The sequence below is a fragment of the Candoia aspera genome, chromosome 2 (assembly GCF_035149785.1).
Source record: "Candoia aspera isolate rCanAsp1 chromosome 2, rCanAsp1.hap2, whole genome shotgun sequence".
In the NCBI taxonomy this organism is placed as follows: domain Eukaryota; kingdom Metazoa; phylum Chordata; class Lepidosauria; order Squamata; family Boidae; genus Candoia; species Candoia aspera.
In genome coordinates this window covers 259,298,363-259,321,522 of record NC_086154.1, presented here as the reverse complement: position 1 = coordinate 259,321,522, position 23,160 = coordinate 259,298,363, and the positions used below count along the sequence as shown (strand labels likewise).

At 41.5% G+C, this 23,160-nt stretch overlaps 1 protein-coding gene across 2 annotated transcripts in view; it reads left to right on the top strand.

Annotated features, from left to right (window-relative positions):
* The window catches only part of PIK3C3 (phosphatidylinositol 3-kinase catalytic subunit type 3), a 93,096-nt gene that overhangs the window by 45,184 nt on the left and 24,752 nt on the right, over positions 1-23,160 (top strand). The window contains exons 22-23 of one of the 2 annotated variants that reach the window (XM_063295875.1): positions 6,006-6,174; positions 13,795-13,885. In XM_063295875.1, coding sequence (XP_063151945.1) covers positions 6,006-6,174; positions 13,795-13,885 — 260 coding nt within the window. The remainder of the gene's footprint in view (positions 1-6,005; positions 6,175-13,794; positions 13,886-23,160) is intronic. The other variant, XR_010067371.1, reaches the window with a different exon arrangement.

Sequence of the window (23,160 nt, the reverse complement as noted above, 5' to 3'; positions counted from 1 at the left end):
TGATATTGACCATAATTTTATTCAGACTGAATAAAGAGGTTCTTTCCTTTCCATTGGATCTTCAGTTACAGTATTAATCAGACCTTTCTCCTAGCTGAATTCCTTTCCTATAAGTTCTTTCTGTAGAGTCCCTTCCTATAACATGTCTAATTCTGGTTTATGGAAGGCAAAATAAGGAGGTTGGCTTGTGGTCCTAGATTGCTCCCTGCTCCTCAATCTTCTGCCTCCAGATGCCTAGTGAAATACCAGTGTGACAACACTGTCTGTATTTTATATCTTTTTATACTGTGTGCTTTCTAGAATCATCACAGAGTTGAGTGGCCTTATAGCGGTCTAAATAAGTTTAGACATATGCTTAAAAATATCTCTCTGGATGGCACATGGTGGCTGAATTTGCCCAGCATGTAACTATAGGCTCAGAAGGGAATGAGTTGTTTGTGCTTCAGCACATTGTAGAAAACTCAGCATGTTAATCCTTAATGTGGTTTCTTCCATTGAGCATAGCGTGCTGTGTGAGCACTGCAATTGAATTTGTTAACTTGGGCAGTTCGTGAACCTAGGCTAAATTTATCTTGGAGTGGCACATGTTGCTTGTATTTGATAGTTTTACAGGTCCATTTGCTCAACATTTCTCCTTTGGGATTAAACCCTGCCTCTGTGTCCTGAATTATGTAGCTGGATCCAAGATCCTTGATTTGCAATCCAGAATTGTGTGCTCCCTCATCCCAAGTCTGGCAAAATTGGAATGTATAATGGGACAGAATGGAAAAATGATGGAATACATGGGGAGTTATCACATGACCTGGACTGAGTTTAAGTATGGATACAAGTGATTCAGAGGTAGATTTTGTCCTACCCTGTCCAGCCTGGTCAGACCACATTGTGGTCCTGTGTCCAGCTCTGAGCACCACACTTGAAGAAAGATTTAGAGAAACTTGAACCTTGAAGAGGCAGGGGACTAGAAACTTAAGAGAGGTCAAAGGGGCAGGCAGCGTTTGGCCTTGAGAAGAGGAGACTAAGAAATAACACTTCAAATAGCTGAAAGGATATTACAGACAAGAAAGTCAAGACCTGTTTTTTTTTCTCTCTCCAAAGAACAACTGATTTAAGTTACAGGAAGGCAATTTGACATTGGAACCGATTGCCAGAGTGGTTCTGGGGTCCCCTGTACTGAATGTGCTCGGAGATTTCAATTTAATTTGATCTATCCTATCCTATCCTATCCTATCCTTTATATGGCCTCCCAACTCAAAACTCAAGTTCATCTTTAAAAAAAAATATGTGCCAAGTGTGACATTTGTGGTGCAGAGTTATAAGCAGATAACATGACAATAGAAGAGGATCTCTGTAGCTCAAGGTTGAACTTGGTGCTCTCTGAGCTTGGTTGTTGGCTTGCAGACATTTCATGGCCAGATTAGGCAACATCTTCAGTGCGAGTGAGTGTGGGTTTTGATCAATGAGCAAACCCCACTCTCACTCATACTGATGATGTTACCTAGTTGGGCAATGAAATGTCTGCAAGCCAACAACCAAGCTCAGAGAGGACCAAGTGCTCCAAGGACTAGGCTTCTTCAGACTGATTACCAGGGACTGGTTTTGAAGGGCACTTGTGTCCTTTGATTGTAGAGTGGAGAAGACCTTTTCCTTATCTTGAATTTGCTCCTATAACCATGGACAGAAAAGTCAGAAATACCTGCTATATCACCCCACCCCATGCTGTCTTAGCTGAGGACAGACTCAGTGATGAGAGAAAGCCGCCACCAATTGTGGTTTTCACCCTCTGAAAAAAAGTGAAACACTCTATCCTTGACTTTGAGAAATGGGGCCGGATCATTTGATATGTTTGTGTTTTGGAAATCTCCTCTTTTCCTGAAATATGTTCCCCTTAAGCTTATACAGGTGGAACCATAGTACAGTGGTAAACACATCTGTGTTTGCAGCTGTTTCCACTTTCAACCCTTTGTATCTCCATTTCAAAGGATTAGGATGCGAAAAATCCAGCTTTGCCTGCGAAAACTATTGTCAGTCAGAATAAACAATGAATGCCGGGCTTGATGAATGTACAGTCTGGCATGTTGTCTGGTGTGATACTGCTTCAGATGCTGATCACAACAGCTCCTGAGAATGATTATTCCTGCTTTCTCTCCCCTCCTTTTCCCTGGGAAGCATAAAGAGAGTACTGCAGGGGGCAGTGTGTGAATGCGATGAATTTGGCTGAATCGGTCTGTGTAGATTTCTATAGGGAAACTGGGTTTGCTGGCAGCAGCTGAAAGAGAGATTGGAACACCAGGGCAAGGCAGCTACAGCATCTTCTAGCAAGATCCTCCAAGGAGAACGTGCATGTGTTAAGCCCTTGCCTGCCATTTCCTGTAATTTTAGTTCTCCAATTCCATCAAATTAAGCATGGTGTGCAACCTGCAGAAATGTAGCCTGAATGTGGAGTAGTAAGGCTTGCTTGTCAGATCTAGAAGTAAAATCTAGGCATTCTGGGTTGACTAAGGGAGGTGAACATGTGGTGTTAGAATAGGCATTTATCTGGAATGATTTAATTTGGATTTCTTCACTGAATAGCAGTTGGACTTGAGGCATCCAGCACCCCTTCCCATTTTAGGATTCTAGAATTCTATCATTTTTTCAGTTATATCTCTTCCCCTTTAATATTACAGATGAGCATTGAGATTGTGCAAATCCTTGCTATTTATAATGTCTCAAGCCCAATAATTAAATCAATATGTGCAGCAGAAAAAAAATAGATAATTGGTTTTAAACACTGTATTTCCCTTGCATCTTGCTTTTGCACTTTACCACCTGGAGCATTTCTTAAAATAGCACTACACACTTTTATCCTAAGGCCACCAAGTGAATATTGTGAGCCAAGAAGGTAAATATCACTACCCTAGTATAGATTTTTCCATCCTCTGCCCTCTTTCCTGGCCAACCGTTGTCTCAAAAGGCTAAGTCTATACTAGATGAAAATATAACCTAGAGAACTCTTAGCTCCAACATATGCTATACAGAAAACACTTGCTTCGATCTCAGTGGTCCCATCGACAAGAACACTTCACACTGATGTTCCTGTTACTGGAAAGATGGGTGTCCTCTAAAGATACTTCCTAGCATCGTTTTGGCAAGTCCATTTTCACAATTCAGCGAGTTAAAGATGTCTTTAAAGACATTCTATCTAACCCATTGTTGGCTTGCATATACTTGCGAGGCAGTGGCTCTTGAAACAAGTATGTTGTGGACTTGAAGTTAGCTCTGGGCTCCAGAAACAGAGTTGGGAAACAGCTATAACTATGAAAGTTCACTAAACAAGCCATAGTACAGGTAGTCCTCACTTAGTGACACAATTGGGATCAGCAACATGGCAACATGGTCACTAAATGAAACACCACATGGCCGCAACAGACTTATACTGTCACTCCCCATTTGGTCATTAAATGAGTCGTGGGTCATTGAGCAAGTCATCATGGGTCATTAAGTGAGACATCACATTACTGCGTCTTGTGATTTTACTGCCGGCTTCTCCGTTGACTCTGCTTGTTGGAAGCTGTTTGCAAAGTGCCCGAATGTCGTCACATGACCACTGGGAGGCTGTGACAGTTGTAAGTGCGAGGACCAGTTGTAAAGTTACCTTAAGCGCAATTTTTTTCTTTGCTCCAAGCACTGACTTTCCTGTGCAAGTTCCTCAGACGAACCATGTATTAAGAACGGAGACTGTTTCCCCACCCCACTACTGTGACAGTCTTTCTTGCTGATCTGATGGCTTTTGAAATGTGTTGGAGAACAAGATCTATCGTACCAGTTACATATGCAAATATGCCTAAGATTAATTAACGCCTCTTATTCCCTTCATACTGAGCTGGATGAGAAGTGTAATTACAGTCGCAAGACTTACTTATTCTGTTGTCTTCTTCTTCATATATAAAAAGCGTGTATCTCTAGACTCATCATTATGACAGGCTCGAAATAAATTAGCAGTGAGAAGAATCTCTCTAAATGTCCGTAATTAAATAACTAGTGTGATTTTACAACATTGATCAAAGCCTGCTGGTTTAAAAAGATTTTTTTTACATGTTGTGTTTTATGTGACTAATATCCTTTACAGTTCTTCTGAGGGAGAGGGGAGGTAACCCAAGGCGGCGTTGCATCCGCATGGCCTAAACAGAGTTGATTTCTGTGGGACGGGGCTTTTTAAATCTCATCTTTAGATCAGCCCTGTGAAACTGATGTTGGGAATTTCTGTTCCGTAATGAATGCAGGATGAAATATGGTTGTATAGGAAGTTGGGTCCAACTGAGCACAGACTATATCTCTGATGGCTCTTAAGAAAATCCTCAGCAGGAGATATAAGGAGGAACTCAATAACTCATATAGTTTGGGCTTGTCTTACTATTCCTATACGTGGGACAAAAATTGATAGAGCAACTGCTGCTTATCAAGGTCACCTATCTTCTTTTTATCTATAACCCCACTGTTTGGAAGTCATCAAGACTTCGGGATTGTGTGTGTGTGTGTGTGTGTGTGTGTGATTACTTTACAACATAAACTGTTTGTTTATATTGTTCATTTAAATTATATGGTTTGTCAACTGTTGTATGACATTTGAAAAATGAATTTAAATTCATTATGCTGCTATCACTAGTCCAAAAGTCCCATGCTCAATACAGGCATTTTACCTGAGCCCCCAGGAAACAATATTCCACATTCCTGCTATAAAAGCAATAGTGTGTCATTTCTAAAATATGGCACATTTCAGTTTCCCACATTTCTGGTTTAGTCCTGCCAATCACTTCATGACTCAAACAGCATAAAACCCAGTAGATGATGGATAGACAGACAGACGTGGAATACAAGAATTTTGGATAATAGCGCTGTTAATCCTAGAGCCATTAATCTACCACCTTAATTTTCAGAAGAGCCCTGCTTGATCAAAATTCTGTCCCCTATAATCCAGCATCTTATTTTAAAAAATAGCTGATCTCATGCTTCTAGGAAGCTCCAATGACAGTGTGAAGGCAGTGGTCCTCTCCCAATTTTTTTTTTTTTTAATGGTAAGGATGCTCTCTTGTGTCAATGTTGTTTTCTTGGCATTTCTGGTCAGTTTTCTTTTTGCTTGTATTCTTTTTGTTTTGTTTTTACTGTGACCTATAACCTTGCAATTCCTTGGTGATGTCTCATCCATGTATGGACCAGGTTTGACTTTACTTAGCTTCCAGCTGGTAGTAAAGACTAGCTATCCAGATGTTGCTAACCTGGTTGCTGTAGTTCAGCAACATCTAGAGCAGGGTTTCTCAACCAGGGTTCTGTGGAACCCAAGGGTTCCGCGAGAGGTCACTAGGGGTTCCCTGGGAGATCATGATTTATTTAAAAAAATATTCCAAATTCAGGCAACTTCACATTAAAGAGGTAAGTTTCATTCTTTATTTTCAGTTTAAGAACACTGTTAATGCATATATGCAGGCCCACCCATGAAACTAATAATTTTGTAACTTCTGGCCTATACTGGAGCCTGAATGTGCAGGGGTTCCCCGAGGCCTGAAAAATATTTCAAGGGTTCCTCCAGGGTCAAAGGTTGAAGAAGGCTGATGTAGAGAGTTGCAGGTCCTCTATTAAGGGAAAAGTGTCTTTGAATTCTCCCCCTCTCAATAGTCATAAAGGCATGTGCACAAATCCCATATGTGGCCATTACCCAAAGCAGTGGATGGGCGACTTCTTGCAACAGTGCCACATCCCATCCAAGTTTTCCCCTTGTTAAGAAGCCTAAGACTTTGCTTCCTGAAAAGGCTTTTGCAGTGAATAGGCAGAACTCAGCCGGGTTCCACATTGTTGACCCATTTTGGCATGGGAAAGCTACCACTGCTCACTCATCAGCAAAGAGAAGGTTGGCTTGGTGCTCCATGACGTTCTCCAGCTAAGTACTGATGAGAGAGCAATGCATTGTGAATTCCCTACCAGCCATAAATCTAACAGGTAGTGCTTTTTTTCTGACCCTTCCAATGCAGGCAAACTTTTCCACATTGACTTTGGCTACATTTTGGGACGTGATCCGAAGCCTCTTCCTCCACCCATGAAGCTGAATAAGGAAATGGTGGAAGGGATGGGAGGGACGCAGAGTGAACAATATCAGGAATTCCGCAAGCAGTGCTACACAGCGTTCCTTCATCTCCGCAGGTTAGAATAATAATAATAATAATAATAATAATAATAAGGATGCATCTTTAAATTCAGATCTGTCATTTATTAGTTATTGATTGAGACCTGCACCTTCTTCCCAGCTGCCTCTCACACTCATGTCCACTCTCTGTTATGCTTAGCATGATATTCTTCTGCTGATCCTCCTTTTGGTTGGAAATCGGAACAAAATGATTACTGCCCTACCCTTCTGATTTTTCTCTACCCTTCCCCTTCCCTGCTTTCCCCGTCCTTCAACAGTCTGGATTAAGGTTAAGGCAACCGTTGCTGGGCTGCAAAGTTTGAGACAACCACTAGATGGCTTCAAAGAGATTTTTGTAACCCGGATATGGCAGCCCTACTCTGGTTCATCCCAATGGAGATACATGTTCCGCTGATGAAAGCAATGTTCTGCTAAAATTTCCTTGCAGTTTTACTGTCTTCCTGCAAAAGAGACCTGTTTTAAAGACTTCTGTTTCTCATTGCTGCCACCTGGTGGTTCTCTCCGTTTTTGCAGCTCGGATTTGGTCACCCTAATTAAGATCCCAATTTCCCTTCTGCTTATTCCAGCACAGAGGGAGCACAGAGCAAAAGACATTGAGGGAGGAAACAGAATTAGCCAGTGCAGAAATGTGGAGAAAGGAGAGGACATCTGGAGAGGAATGTGCACTTTTTTAGATACATATTTTGGGGCATTTGGGGAATTTTGAGAGCATATGGTGGGTAGTCCCTGTCATTGTTGTGGAACGAGCGAGGCTGGAATGGGTTCCTGTGTAAGACTGTAATCAGCCCAGGGGTTCCAAGGATAAAATGACATTCCTGCTTCATGCCATCTTCATGCCTACCATTGCTAGGACCTACGTCTCTCCCTACTTTGTTACTGATGTGGTCTGAAAGAAGGCAGTAAGAGGATAAAGTGAAACAATATCTAAGTAATGAACAAGGTCCCCTGTATTACTGAAAGCCAAGATGGGAGAAAATGAAATAATAGCTTTTTTTCCCCTCCCCTAAACTGTCATCGATCATGCATTAGCAGCAATTCAGCAGAACAAGAAAACAGAGTTGAGTTATTAATCGGAGATTGCAATAACTCCATTGATTGCAGAAAATCATTGCAAGGGGATTAAGCTGTGCTGCTGACATTCAAATACTCACTTGTATGTGTTTCACGGTAGGAAATTTAAAAGACAAAATGTTTGTGCCCTGTATGTAATCACACATTTCTTACACAGGGCCATAATATTTATTCATTTATCTTTATCTTTGCCGAATTGACGCTCTCTACTTTAAACTGAATATATTGACCTATCTGAGGAAATTATGTTTTAAATTGGGAAACCATTGTATAAGAGAATTACTCAACTGCTTGGAGCTAATTTTATTCATTTCTCGCTGCATCACTGTATCAATCTAGCCAGTGATATTCCCAGCATCTTTCTAGAAAGTTGCTTGGGATTAGGCCAAGCTATAATTCTGCAGGTGGCATCAACTAGCCAAATTCACCTTCTTGGAGAAAAGCTAAGCATGATTAAATCTGCCTAGTACTTGAAGGGGAGGCTACCAGAAAAGCCCACAGTAGACTGGGAAGTTGAAAATTCATCCCAGAAGAAGGGGATGGAAAACCAATTCCATAACATTGCCACAAAAAGTATATGGACCTGTCCAGGTGTCCTCCAGGAGCTGAGCTCAACTCAAAAAATATTTTACCTTTTATAACCTGAGGCAATACCATTCCTGAATTCACTCTGTGACCTTTTCTTATTCTTTCATTAATATCAGGCACACACAACCACCTTTTGTATACAATTTTGGAGTGAGAAATTGTCTAGGTTCCTTTTGACAGTTGAGCTAGTTGGCCAGCTCAACTAGCTGGTGACATAGGGAGAAATACCTGCATAAATAAAAAAGACATGTAACCACTACTGTTTATAACTCCCTGTTCCAGAAAGGGACATTTTGATAGATTAATCCATACTTGGGATGAATTCTGAATCTTCCAAGTGATTCCTGCAAATAACTGCTTATGGGAAGAGGCTACTTAGTCTTGGAAATATCTAGGTCAGGTTTTACTCTAAAGTTTTCTGTACGTTTTCCACTTCATGGTGCTGGAAACCAACACCACCAATCCTCAACAAACACTTGATGGAAACAGTGGTGTAGCTGGAGGAAACTGAAATTTAAAACATATTTAAGGAGGTTTCCTGTCCTTCACTTTCTTCCCAGCTAACTGCTCAGCCCAGGGTTAAAGTGAGGAGTTGTATAGTGATAGTGTTCAAAGAAAGATAGGAGGTTTTAGGAGAAGTGTTGTGAACGGGCTAAAGAAGAACTATGTCATTGCATCATCAGTGAGGGCAATATAGCTAGGAGATGGTTGAAGCAAAGTGTGTTTTCTTATGAACTGGCCTCAAGCATCTGATGAACCGCATTCCCTCATTGTACTGGTAGCTGAGGGGGAAAAAAGTCTAACAGATAATACGAGAACAGGTGAAAAGCATTTTGGATCTAACATTTACAGCCTGATTGCCTTTGAAATATTACTACTGAAGTAAGAAATGTTACCAACCTAGTTTTTGTCTCCTGCTTGCCTGAACTGAGGGAAATGTAAAGGGCTAGACATCTTTATTGGTGCTTTACGATGTATGTGGAATAAAACGCATGAAAGTCGGGCATATTAAAGATAATAGTTGGAAGGCAATGTGCTTGAAATGCATGCCCACCGAAATCACTAAACCAGTCGAAGAAGCTGGCTCGGGTTGCGGGGGGAAAATGGAGCGAAAGAAATCGAGGAAACATTGAAAATAATACAGGCAGGAAGAAGCAAATATCTGACCTGAAATCCAGAATGGTTTGGATGGCTATTGAAACTTTAGCAGAGGGATGTGTTCAAGGTAGAGAGGAGTGGGAAAATGGTCTACTGAGGAGGCTTTGTATAGCAAGGTAATGGAGGAGCATGTGGTGGTGGGGGAAGTCTATCATCAATACTTACACCAACCAGCCAGACCCTCCCCAGGAATCCTCACCATCACCCCCTGTTTCCTAACTTCTCCCAGGTGAAAGAATTCTACTCAGGCAGTTAATTACATTGAGAGCAACTTAAGTAAGAGATCCCCCACCCCACCTTTAGCACCTAGAATCTAGATAGGGCAGAATGGGAAAGGCCTCTTTCCCCAGGAATAAGCATTTAAATAAGTGTCTCCGGTTTTCTATTTTTAACCAGATTTGCCAGGCCTGAATGGTTTTGGAATGTGGGGTGCTGGATTAGAAACCCCAAACTGGAGTTGTAATGGAACTGTTGAACCTGTACGGTGGAAGGCTGGAGGTCCCAAATCTCCTCTCCCAGAGGCCCTCTGGGTCTTTACATTCTAGTTCTGCCTCCAGCTTCAGAGTAACAACTTAGTAATTTTTGCTGCTACCACTTATCTTCCATGGGGGCACGTCACATGGTATTCTCACACCAACCCCATTCTGTGTGAGAGATGAGGCTCTCACAACCTGTGTGCTACTTTTCTGGCAATTAAAATGTCAAAAAGACAAAAAGTTGAAATAATGCCTATTTTTCAGCCTCCTGGACATGTTGCTTAATGGTGTGTAACTAGAGATTTCTGCACTTCTCCCCGTTGGAAGATAGCCCAATTTCACTAGAGATGAACAAAATCAAACAGTATTTTTAAAAAGAAAGAGAAAGTCTTTTAAATTTTAAACATGCAAAAAGTATTCAGAATATTCAGTGGTGAAGGAGAACAATTACATATCTGTTCAGATCATGGGCGTGTCCTGGGAAAGTAGAATGCGTGAAAAAGGAACTCAAAATAACACTGTGTTAGGTATAAGTTGAAGTAGAGAGGGGCTTTGACAGGCTTTCAAGATTTTTTTAGATTACCCTAACCACATTAAGAGGGATGCGGTGGCGCTGCGGGTTAAACCGCTGAGCTGCCGATCGGAAGGTCGGCGGTTCGAAACCGCGCGGCGGGGTGAGCTCCCGTTGCTAGTCCCAGCTCCTGCTCACCTAGCAGTTCGAAAACATGCAAATGTGAGTAGATCAATAGGTACCGCTTCGGCGGGCAGGTAACGGTGTTCCGAGTCGTCATGCTGGCCACATGACCCGGAAGTGTCTATGACAACGCCGGCTCCATGGCTTAGAAACGGAGATGAGCACCACCCCCTAGAGTCGGACACGACTGGACTTTACGTCAAGGGAAACCTTTACCTTTACCTAACCACATTAAAATGCATTCCAAGACTCCTAGCAACTCCTATACCCTGACCTTTCTACTTCAAAGGGCTGACATCAATCTTGAAAGCCTGTCAAAGTCCCTCTCTACTTCAACTTATACCTAACACGATCAAACCAGTGTTGTGTTGAGTTTCCTTCTCACACATTCTACTTTCCCGGGACTCTGATATTTTTACTGCCAATATTCTTGATATTCTCCTCCCCATTTTTCTGACTCAAACCCATCTTCCATCGCAATGGGGAAACAGCAGCTGGACTGAAAAAGAAAATTTGGAAAAGTCAATGAAATGCTCCTATCAGAACACAAGATGGCACATGGCTGCTCTAAATCAGCCTTCTGCCAGGATACCAAGATACCAGAGAAAGCTTCAAATAAATTATTGCAAACCAGAAGAGATCTAAATGGATATTTCCTCAAGCACAACCTGAGGATATGCATAAAAGGCTTAAGCGTGCATACTTACTGAGTGTATACAGAGAAATTAAAGAAAGAGAGAGAGAGAGATACTTTAGCACAGCATTGTAAATGAAATTAATCCTGGAGTGGACTCCTGTCTAAGCTTGTTACCAATTTCTTCACAACTAGAATTCCCTTGAAACATCTGTTCCCACTGTCTGTATTACCTGCACATTAGCCGGATTTCTAGAAAATCCAAACTTTAACAGGAGGTTAACTTTTCCCCGCCTTGGCTCATATCTTTTTTCTGTGTCTCCCCCTCTAGTTCTTTTTAAAAGAGCTTCCATTTTCTTTATCTAGAATAGGGGGTGGGCTGAGATGTCTCTTTCCAGAAGTGACAATCAAGCACAACTCCTTGTGGAAATGCAGATTCTAAACCTGCAGTCTGCATAAGGGGAACTTAAATGAGAATATCTGTTAGCCCTGAAAGGTAGTCCAGACAAGAAACACAACCAGGAGTGCTCTATCTTTATTGTAAGGTTACATTAACAGAATCTTGCAAAACTAAAAGTATTTCTCCCCTCCTCTCCTTTTACTGTCTGGACATCTACAGAGGGTCCCTTCTGAAATGCTTCCCACGCCCTTCCTCCTTCTGTTGGGTGAGATACCTTTTAGACACCAGTTGTCCAGTCTGTGGCTCTCCCTCCTGTCTCCCAAGGTCATTCCCACATACCATTACAATATCTGAGATCTGCCTGTTGCAAGGGAACTACCTTCCCAACAGGAGTAATCAAAGTAAGGAACTTTTTTTTGTTGCCATGTAGAAACTGAAGAGCAGAGTTTGCCTACAACTTACACGAAGCCAAGATCCGCATTCCAAAATCAGCTTTCAGACATCTGTAAACAGTCTGAGCAAACAAGCTGAGAGAAGAGGGAAGAACAGTGGAACAGACTCAGAATCACCCCAGACTGAGCTTTCAACATTGAACAAAAATGAAAACAGCCCCTCCCACAGTGCTCAGACAGCGTTGCATGCAATCTCTTCTGTCTAGGTCACTGCTTCCCCCAAGGTCCCACAATGAAAACCCACAGAGATTAAAGAAAGTCCTAACTTCCTCAAAATCCACTGTAATTGGAGAGCATGCTGATTGTGATTTTAGAATATTAGATGGTTCCCATCTAACCAGCTGGTCCTTCAAAATTAAGATTCCTCATAATCCACTATATCTTGAATAAGAGGGAAAATGTGTTAAAACAACACTCTTTTTGTTGTTCCGACTTCCTGTTCATTTTTCTCTTCTACCTTTAGAAGATCGTTATTTCACAGACACACCAAACTTGGGGGAACTATCAGTAGAAACTGTAGGAAGAAGGCTGTGTTAGTCTATGGTAGCCAAAAATCAGGAGTCTGGTAGCATCTTTTCAAATTTAATTAAAAGGCAGAAGCTTTCATGAGCTATAGATCACTTCATTCTGCATCTCATGAAGTGAAGTAAAGTTCAGAAAGCTTCTGCCTTTTAATACAATTTGCCCCTTGTCTGTTTTTTCTAGGGAAGGAATTTGCATTCAGAGGAGCAGCTGACATCTGCTCCTAAACAAGCGTTTAGCTTACATCTAACGTGGAGGTATCCCTCCTGGAAGTCCTGTAGGACCCCACGTAACACTTCATAGCTTTATGTGTGGACTCCCAAAGGTCCCCTAAAGTTAATGCAGATTTGCAATTCAAGGTAACAGAAGGAAAAAATGAGGGAAGGTGAAAATAGAATAGAATTTATGAACCCACAAAGCCTACATGGTGAAAGTGGTAAAACACTTTCAGTATAATCTATGAACCCCTTTCACATTGACTAAAGGACAGTAGGTTTTTGTCCAATCCCAATCCACTTGTGATATACCCTCAACTTGCTCATTAAAGGTGGGATGGGACCCTCCACTTGAAGGAAGTTGCTCATCTTTGCTTTAATGAACAGTTTTATTCTTTTTGTTCCAACATACCAAGAAAACATTGCATCAATTGCATCTCAGAAGAGAATCTTCTATTTAGTTTCTGCTTTTCTTCATTTCTCTTTGTTTCATACTCCAAGTTCTCCCTTCATTTCCACATAGGGTCAACTAAAGAATTGGCTGGTGAGAAAGGGACCAGGCACACAGTGGTAGGTAGGGCATTAACCTCTCCCTGACCAGATCCTTTAGGCTCTGCCTTTCTTCCATGCTTGATCTACTTGGTTATGAGTTATGAAATACCACTTCTAGCACCCATTTTCTCAAAGGAAGGAAATACCTTGAACTTGCTCTTCCCCCTTTACATTAGTTGCGGGAAAAGGTGGATCTCTCACAGCATGAACACTTACTTGCCAGTGAAGGTGCACTCTGTAGGACCTCCTTATTCTAGTAACTTTGAGGCATGTGTCTGGAGCACAGTGATCCCATGTCCAGCGAGATAAAAACAAAACCATGGATCTTACAAATTAAATGTTTATTAAAGAAATAAATACCGTAGAAATAAAAGTGGCAGGTACCTGAAACAATTACCATTGAATGGAGTAAGGCATTTAGTGCTGATGAAATTGCAAACTATGCTCTAGCTCAAGATAGTACAAAACATACACATGGTCCTTGAAACGATTAGCAGACACATTCAAAATATCAGAATCCATAAACTAGACTAGCATGCCTGAAAACAAAAGAATCTGAATGAAGAACCTGTTAATCCATAAAAAATAACCAAGATTAACAATGATTGAAGTTAGCATATTGGGCAAATGCATTAGCTAACTCTTTACCTTCTTGGTTAATGTGTCTTCAGTTTTGTGTAAAGTGTATCTGTTGGCATCATTTTTTTTGCTGGTCATTCCAAGCTTGCTCATTGTCTTCTAGAGGAATGATAATCCTGATTTTGGGACAGGTGATGAATTTGATCTGCAGAAGCTTTAGGTTCTGTATTCCACAGTTTGTACCCATTTCTTAGTTGGCCTTTTCTTCTCCACAGATATTCCAACTTGATTTTGAACTTGTTCTCTCTTATGGTTGATGCCAACATTCCAGACATCGCTCTTGAACCTGACAAGACAGTCAAAAAAGTAAGGATCCAGTTTTTTATACACCAAGAAATATACAGAAATGTGTGTTATGGGATGCTGTAATGTTGACAGTCATCTAGACTTGAAAGAACATAGATTCAGTTGGACAAGAAGAAGAATTTACTTATGATAAGAGCTATTCAACAGTGGAACAGACTGACTTAGGAAGTGGTGAACAATCCTTCACTAGAAATGTTAAACAGAACCGGGTGGCCCTCTCAGGGACGCTGGAGTGGTGAATTCCTGCACTGGACATCAGTTGGACCCAGTAATGCCTGATATCCCTTCCAACTCTTCCATGCTATGATTCTTCCTATCCCATCTCAGTAACTTAGTCACTTTTAGTCAATGGATAGGGAAAATACCTCTGAATGATTATTGTGGCCAGAACAATCAGGAACATACGCAACTGCTGAATACCAAGTCAAACCATTGGTGCATATTGGCTGGTTTCAACATACGGTATTGCTTTGACACATTATGTCAATTATTTTTGTCCTACTCTGAATTATGGTTTGAAGTACAAGTATTTATGTATTGAAGTACAAGTATTTATGCACTTAGTAAAAGCCTGGAAAACCATCTGTAGCCTCAGGATCACACTTAGTCTATCCTACAGAGATGTTGGAAGCATGGCTGATGTTGTCATGGCAGATGACATCACCAGCATGCAGAGAGCAATTTTTTCATCCTCTCCTTTCTTCCCCCCTGTATTGAAGTTGGAAAAGGGGTAAAATTGGTGCCTTAAATCTTACAGAGGTTTAAGACCCACATTTTCTATCTTAATTCCAGGTTTGCTTGTTGTTGTTTTTTAAAGCCATCCATTTTTTTTTTTTAAAAAGAGAGATTCAAAAGTTTGTGTCCTGCGCACTGTAGGGTGCTGGGTGGATGGGTAGGAGTAGGGCACAAAAGCAGCAAGGGGGCCACTCTCTCTCTACTTAGTTGCATCAAGGTAATCTGATTTGGAATATTGAACAAACCATGGTTAACCAAATCTAGTTATGCAGGTTCAGAAGTCAGGGAATTCATCACAATATGACACATGGAAGGAATCTTTCCAGGGATAATGATCCTGTCTCTCTTTTATCATTTGGAAATTTCCCTTAGACAGTTATTTCTGTTGTGGGGTATACATGTGTGTGTTTGTGTGTGGTGGAGATAATTATTTTGACGGGCATTCTGGGATTTTCCTCTGTTTTTCCTCTGTTTTCCTCTGTTTTCAGTGTTCGTGTTTCATGCAGTTGTCAAGGATATATAATTGGTAGAAACACGGTGATCAAAGAGCAGAATTGGCAGTCATTCTGGATTTCAGGAGCCTTCCTTCTCTCCCTCCTTCTCCCCCAACTTGCTTTCATCTATAGCTTTCAGCTTATGATTTACCATTTAATCCCATCTTCCTTTGTCAGAGATGCACTGTTGCTTGACGTGATGGTATTTGTGTTCCTCTTGGACTCTGTCTTGCAAGTTTGCTTTTCTATTAAAAAAAGAAAAAATCAAAAGGAGCCTCTTCGGTTGTGTTTCCTCCCAATTAAGCCACAGCATATCGAGTTTATTATTAATATCTGGTCTGCAGTTTACATGTTTCATATTGGTTGAACTTCATGCCTGTCTATCGGGGAGTTCAAAAGCATGCAATCAGTGCTATTTTCTCTTTCTCCCCCTCTCTCTCTCTCCCTGCATTCATATTACCTTTAAATATGTCAACCACCAAAGCTTATTTCTCAAGGTTTCATAGGGTTTTGTAAGCTTTCTGAAAACCAATTTCATTATACAATTGTCATACTTACGCATCTGAATCTTATTTATTATGCTGACTCTTTAAATTGCATTTTGCCGACATCTTTTTTTTCCCCTATTTCTGTTGTTGATTTTAATAACCAAGTAGCTGTAAGTGGTCCCATTGCCTTTGTATGCTCTATGATCTTCACTTTAATGGCAAGTCTAAAAGAGTAAAACCCACAGCTTTGGGAAATTGCTTTGTCTGATAACTTACAATCCTTGTGTAAGCTTAATAATCAATATCTCTGTGGACAGAAAGTTGGACTTGTACAATAGTATGCTATCTTGAGAGCATAAGGCAAGAAGTATAGAGAAAATGTTAAGCTTATGTCATTGCTAAGTCCTAATTTATATAGGACTTTTCTCCACTTTTACCTACTTGGGGCACAAACCTCCCTTGGAACATATTTTTTCTGCCATGTCCTCATGATGTCTTGTCCCCAGCTCCTGAGGGTAAGGTAAAGGTAAAGGTTTCCCTTGACGTAAAGTCCAGTCGTGTCCGACTCTAGGGGGCGGTGCTCATCTCCGTTTCTAAGCCTTAGAGCCGGCATTGTCATAGACACTTCCGGGTCATGTGGCCAGCATGACGACTCGGAACGCCGTTACCTTCCTGCCGAAGCGGTACCTATTGATCTACTCACATTTGCATGTTTTCGAACTGCTAGGTGAGCAGGAGCTGGGACTAGCAACGGGAGCTCACCCCGCCGCGCGGATTCGAACCGCCGACTTTCCGATCGGCAGCTCAGCGGTTTAACCCGCAGCGCCACCGTGTCCCTTCAGCTCCTGAGGGAGATAGGTGTAATTCATCTTTAGATATACTGGTCTTATAATAGTGTCCCCACCCAACACTGTCCAAGAACAGCCTCAAAGCATTCAAAATCTGTAGGCTTTCTCCTGGTTGCCTTGGAGGCAAGTTAAGAGACTGGTAATGCCTGGACACAGAGGTCATAGAGACAAGACATGGATCGCTGATGGGGACAGCAAATTTCGTGGCATCCTTTTCTGCTACCCTAAAGATGGGGGGAAAGCAGTCCAGCTCAGCAGTGGAGAAAGTCCGTCAAGCACTTTGCAGAACAGACATGGAAAACCCCACGTTACATTTGCATAGGTTTGTCTGAGCACTATGCACACATGTACAAGAGTCTGTAGCCTTCAATATAAGGCTCCAGTGGGAGAAGATGGGCAGGGACAAATTGAATAAATAAAATAAAAATGAATAAATAAGTAAATACTAATACACAGATGCTACTTGGTTTCATCATTCTCTTAGGTCTTTCCCCTTAATCATTTTTCCTGTCCAGTATCACAGTTTCAGTGACTACATAGAGCAGTAATGTCGATGAAAGATGTGATGGTCCAGGAAAAAAAAAATGGAAACTTTCGGGAAAGAGTGGAAATATGCAGGAAAACAACAGAGATGTTTGGGAAAGTTGGAACCCTTTTTTTTTAATTAAATAATTCCAGCTCCCCCCCGCCCCCTAATTTTTTCAAGCTGTGTTTGATTTCCTTCCCACCTCTAGAGCTGATTTCTCACCTCTACTTGACTAGTGCTTGGCTGGCTTAGAAACATATTGTCATGGCCCAGGACTCAGACTTTCATTCTGACTCTGAAGAAGCTGCTCCAGCTGAACCAGTGGAATGTCAGCCTCAGGAGACACCATGCCAGGAATCACCTGAGGCTGATCAGACAGGCACCATCAGAACAGCTGGAGGAGTCAGATGATGAGGTATGGCCTCCAGACTTGGTGAGCAGAGTGGAGAGCAGAGCAAAGATGCCCAATGAGGCTCCTTGCCAAACCCTTGTTTGAAGACAGCTGGCTGCAGCCTGATTTAAGACCTGTGTTTCTCTGTTGGAAACAACTGTCTGATCTTCTGCTCTGATAGGTTGTTCCTGTGAATCCTGCTTATGTAAGAAAGCTTGAACCTTTGGACTGGCTGACAAACCTGACTTGGCTCTCTGAACTTCAGACTGGATTTTGACTTTGCTTCTGCACATTACTGTTGAAAGCAAAACTACCCAGGCAAGCTTTCTTTCCAAGAGACTGTTTGGTTTTACATTCTTTTCCTTGTCTGCTGGTTATCTACTCAGCCTTGAGTAAATTGCTATTCTCACCCAGCAACTGTGTGTGTGAGAGAGTTTGAAACCTGAAACAGGACAGCTATTCCTGCAAACTTGAAAGCAACTTTTATTCCTGAAGTCTAGAATATTTTGCAAGATGGTCCAGCCCCACCTGGAAATGGTTCAGATTGCTCATGAAAGTCTTTGCATGCAGAGCGTGTCCTCTACCTCTGTGCATCATACCCCCAAAAGTTGCTCTGTACCAGGTCATATGGTCATGGGTCACCAAATCCAGAAAATATGCTCTTCTTGCTACAACCGCCTCGGGAAAAGGTGGATCTTATCTGAAGCACCTAGTTTGGAAGTCTAAGGAGATCAACTGTCCAACAATTCTAAAGACTCATGATCAACTATGACTATGTCATTTTTATATCTGGAGAAGACAATAGCTTCTCAAAGGCTATGAAACACTACCAGTGTGGGTCCTGCCTTTCCCAGTTTGAGATTTTTCTGAGCACCACCCCACTGGTGGCATCTGATAGGGCAAGGGTGTCTTGCTGCCAAGGATAATTTCCCTTCTGTTCAGTTCAATAACTTTCTTCTTTTCCCTGGGACATGCCTCTATTTGTTTATTTGATGTAGGAAGGTGTAATGGTATGTGGGAATGACCTTGAGGGACAAGGGGAAGAGATGCTGCCTAGGGAATGATCAGATAAAAGAGGAAGGAGCCCGCAGCAGCTTAACAGTCAGAGAAACAAACAGTCATTAACAGTCAGAGAAAGGAATTTAGGAAGGATCCACCCTAATTGATCAGGCTGTAAAAAGAGAAGTGGGAGATTTGTACTTTCAGACTTGCAAGGTTCTGTTAATGTAGCCTGACAATAAAATAGAATTAGCTCATCTGATCATGCTTCCTGTCTGGTTACCTGGAGGGCTGATAGAAGTTTGAAGAAGATTGCCAGTTAATCTAGGAGAAGTTGGGGATTCAGTAATTCAGTTCATGCAAAATGCACAGCATGTAGATATCCTGCATCCTGTCTCCTTTGGAGAGCCGAAAGGGATTAAGAAGTAATAAGTCAGAGAAATTTAGGCATGAAATATGAAAAAGAAATGTTGCTATATCTAGTTTGCACCAACACCACTCACTATACTTCTCCATACTTTTCCATCATTGCCAACCATTCTTACCAATACCGTTCCACCATAGCCACACACCACTTCATCCATTGCCTTTTTTTTTAACTTCTCACCTCTTTCTTTTTGAGGATCTCAGCAACTGCATCCAACCACAGCTTTCTCAGTACCTTCTTCTCAACCCATTCACTTCCTTCCTTCCATTTGTTTTACCATTTGATCCTCATTCATAGCTCTCTGTGACCAAACCACTGCAACGTACTTCTTTCTTCTGGTTGCTCACTTCTGCATTCAATGAATGGGTGATGTACTCATCACCCATTCATTCTTGACTCTATCTCTTCTTGTTTTATCACGTGCCCTTCACCCCCCAACATTCCCACTGTGTTCAGCTTACTGTCATGTTTCTCCATAAAATAAATGAGCAGGAGCATACCCCTAAGCACAGCCAGCTGATTTCAACAAACCTTCCTCACAAGAGATCACATTCTACCCACCACATTTGTATATTTTTTTTTTCTTTCTCCATCTATTTTCACATTTTTAGGAAACATTCCACCAGGATGTGCAAATTCATCTACTTGCTGTAGTTTTTTGCTGTTGATGTGTACCTTGCAATCATCTACTCCATTTTCCTTCTCAAACACAGCTGTCTTGATAATTAATCTCTCTTCAGATCTGTACTCCTTATTGCGTCATGCAAACTATTTAACATTTCCTGAAAGCCCTTTGGATTCTCAGCTTAACACACCCACACATTTCCATCCAATGCCTATCACAAGCATTCATTATACAATTACCCATGAATACATTAAACAGTCAAGGAGAAGTCACACATCCTTGTCTTATTGACTGATATTGAACTATTTCCTAAGCATTCTTTTTTTCTCTATGGTGTTCTTTTTTCTATTCTTTATTCTTACGCAACACACTTAGAGATGTTGGCTGCTTTCCTTGAATCATATCCATTTCTGCATGCAGTCTAAAAGTTATGCTTATACCCCAACATTTGTTGTATCTAGCCACCCTTGGCTGATCTCAAAAAGCTAAGCAGAACTGGACCTTGTTAGTAATGGGATGAGAGACCACTAGGAAATTCCAGGTCTGCTAGACTAGGAAGTTAATAATAATTCCAGAAAATGATTGATCACTTCTGTATTGTTGCTAGAGGAAACTACATGGAATTACCAGACTTGACTCCAAAGACATAATTTTGTTATACCTTTTACTTCATTGTGCTTGATGGAAACATCATGAGGAGTGAGACCATGAAGCTGTTTGTAGTAGCTCTAACTGGGCTAAGAGAAAAGACACACTCAAACCTTGACTGCAATGGCCAGCTTGCTAAAACTCATTTAAATGCGATGATTCTGTTGAGAAGAATCAAAAGAGATGTTTTCGGTGCTTGGATTGATTTTCCCACCCACACCACACCCTCCCCAAAGCTTTAACAAGAAATCCATATACTTTTGGGGAAACTCAAACAAGATAAAGATCCACTTTGCCTTGACCTGTAAAATTAAATTACCCGCTGTTGGCAGATGAAGTCCATGGCCCGCTTTCGGCCATAATATTGCTTTCAAGGCTTGAAGAGTGAAGTTGCGTACAATGTGTTATGTTTGTAGGGGCAGCAAAGACATGCCAGGCTCAGCTTTATGCAGAAAGTTGTCATAAGCTAGTTGTCCCATCTCGAGCAGCAGAGGTTATGGGGGTATACAATGTCTCATTCTGTCGAAATTATATTTTCACTCGAAGCGCTTTGAAGCAAGGACGTAAGAAGAGCCATATGGCTGGGTCAGGCCAGAAGCTCATCTCATTAAGGATTTTGGGTGCAGAGGGACCAAGCAAGTGCAGATGGGAATCTTGCAAGGATGGAGAGGGAGTGGGGAGCTTGCTTTCCTTCACTGTTGCACCACCATAGCTGATGCTGAACATTTACCATTTGTGATTGAGGGAGAAGACTCCCATCAATCTCAGGAGTCATAGCTTTATTCTTTACGATCTGTCCAGTTGCCTTTTAGACATCTAAATTGGTGGTCATCACTGTATCCAATGTCAGCAATGCAACATGAATGTTTCAAACCTTTGGCTGGTTCATTTTCCCCATGTACCAGTGACTGTGTATTAATATTCAAAAACCTTGGCCCATTTTTCACATGATGCCACTCCGGTATTTTGTCATCAGTGTTAGCTTCCAGATTTGTTTCTGAACTCAGAACCTCAAGTCGTTGGCTAAGATCTTCAAAACCTCCAGCTCTTCCAGGTCAAGAGACCTAAAGATCTTGGGTATGGAGGTCTTCAAAGCTCTGCTTTGGTTTTTGCACCACAACTGCTCCTTTTATCAGTTGTCCCTGCCCCTTAGACTGATCCTGGGGATGCCTTGTGCCTGCAGTCAAATATAATGTCTAACCAGATCAGTTATGGGAGTTAATGTGGTATAATGGTTTAAGGAGCTGGACTAGCACCAGGGAGACAAAGCCTGAGATCCATCCTCAGAAGTTCACTGGGTCACTTTGGGCCATTATCTCTCTCATTTCAACCTAACTCGCAGGGTGGTGGTTGTGGGGAGAAGCAGGAGCAGGAAATGCTGCATACCGCGTCTTCAGCTCCTGTATGAAAGACAGGTTATAAATCCAACAGATAAAAAAAGGAATGTCCTTCCGACCTTGTCTAATGTCAGTGGAGATGTTCCATGAATAGTCAGTGGTAGACTGGCTCTGAAAGTTGGGTTTCAACTTAACAGTCTCACTGTTGCACTAAAATAGCTAATAGTCAGCCTAACCCTTCAAATGGCTTCTCTCCAGGGAAGGGAAGGTGGGTTGAGTTCATTTATAGTGATTTGGATGTGGGGAGGAGGGCCCATATAAAACCCAATGTTAATATCGCTTTCTGTGAAGACAGTTTTCTTCATGCACTTTGATTACTTTTAATGAAGAATACAGTTGCTATAGTGATCCAAGACAGAGAAATGTTTTGGTCGACAAACTCTTCTGTCATGCTTAAATATCAGTGGGTGCAAATTGGTCTATTTAAATGACAAAAGGGATTGGAAGAAGGAAATGAATGCTTTTGTATTTCAGACATTTGATATCATACCTAAGCTTTAAACACCCACAGAGGGAAGAGCCTGCATAATTTAGTACTCTTGGTTTCAGTGTTTGTTCTGAATAAGTGCAGCGACAGAATGAAGGCTTGTTATCCCTGGAGGTGCCAAGGTCACAGGGTGGGATCTGGAAAATTTGCTTGATTTCACAGTTATGGCATATTTAAATGAGGCAATGTTTTTATTGGCGGTATTGTTGTTCCCCTCCAAAAAATATCTGAAAGTGAGGGAGTTCATCCTCCTCCCTTTTTGCACATTTGCAGCTCATCCTGCGCTTAAAAACACATTTTTCTTCCATGCTCAACCCAGTTGCCTACTCCTGTTCCAGCATCTCTGAACATCTGTGTACGTATCTCAAGAACAGCACAGTTGGTTAACTTGGCACAGTTAATTCACTGAATTTTATCTGACCGGATACATTTTTATATGACCAGAAGGAAAGGTCCTCTCTTCAAATTCCCAATATATTGGCAGCAGAACGTGTGATTGACCTTGTTTTATATTGTACTCCTTGTCTGAATAGAGCAGTTCTACTCAGCGTTCTGTAGATTTTCATTTTTTATTTCCTACCAAATAAAGAAAGATCGATCGATCCTGATTTGAGCAGATTTCATTTCCCATCCCTATTCACTGGTAGGAAATTCTGTGAATTCCACTCGTTACATGACAAAAGACCCCAAGCTGGGAAAGGCTGATGTGTCAATAACATTTACCCATAATTCAGCATGTATGTACAGCCATCAAATGGTTAAGCAAAAGTAGCTGCATTTATTTCATTTAGTTATATCTGGTTTAATGTTCAGAAGAAAGAGAAGATCTACCAAAGGGAGTGATCATAGGCCTCTGGTCCAAGCCATGGTGATGTCACGAGCTTCATGACATCACACCAATGACACAAAGTAATTTGCCACATTTGCCTGTTGACATCATGGTACCTGTGAAGTCACTTGCCCTCCTTTACAAACAGATCATAGGAACTGTGTGAATTAAATCTTAAGCAAGAGGGAGGTTGCCAAGTGGTGAAATGGGAAAGAAAAAACATTCTGATGGAGAAGATGCAGCCTCCAGATAAGTTGGGATGACCATTCCCAGAATTCCTTTGGTTGAGTGTTATGTCATGGGACATAGCTTCCCCATATGTGGAAGGTATTAATTCAAGAAAGGATGAGAGAGGAAATACTGCTACTACAGGTAGTCCTC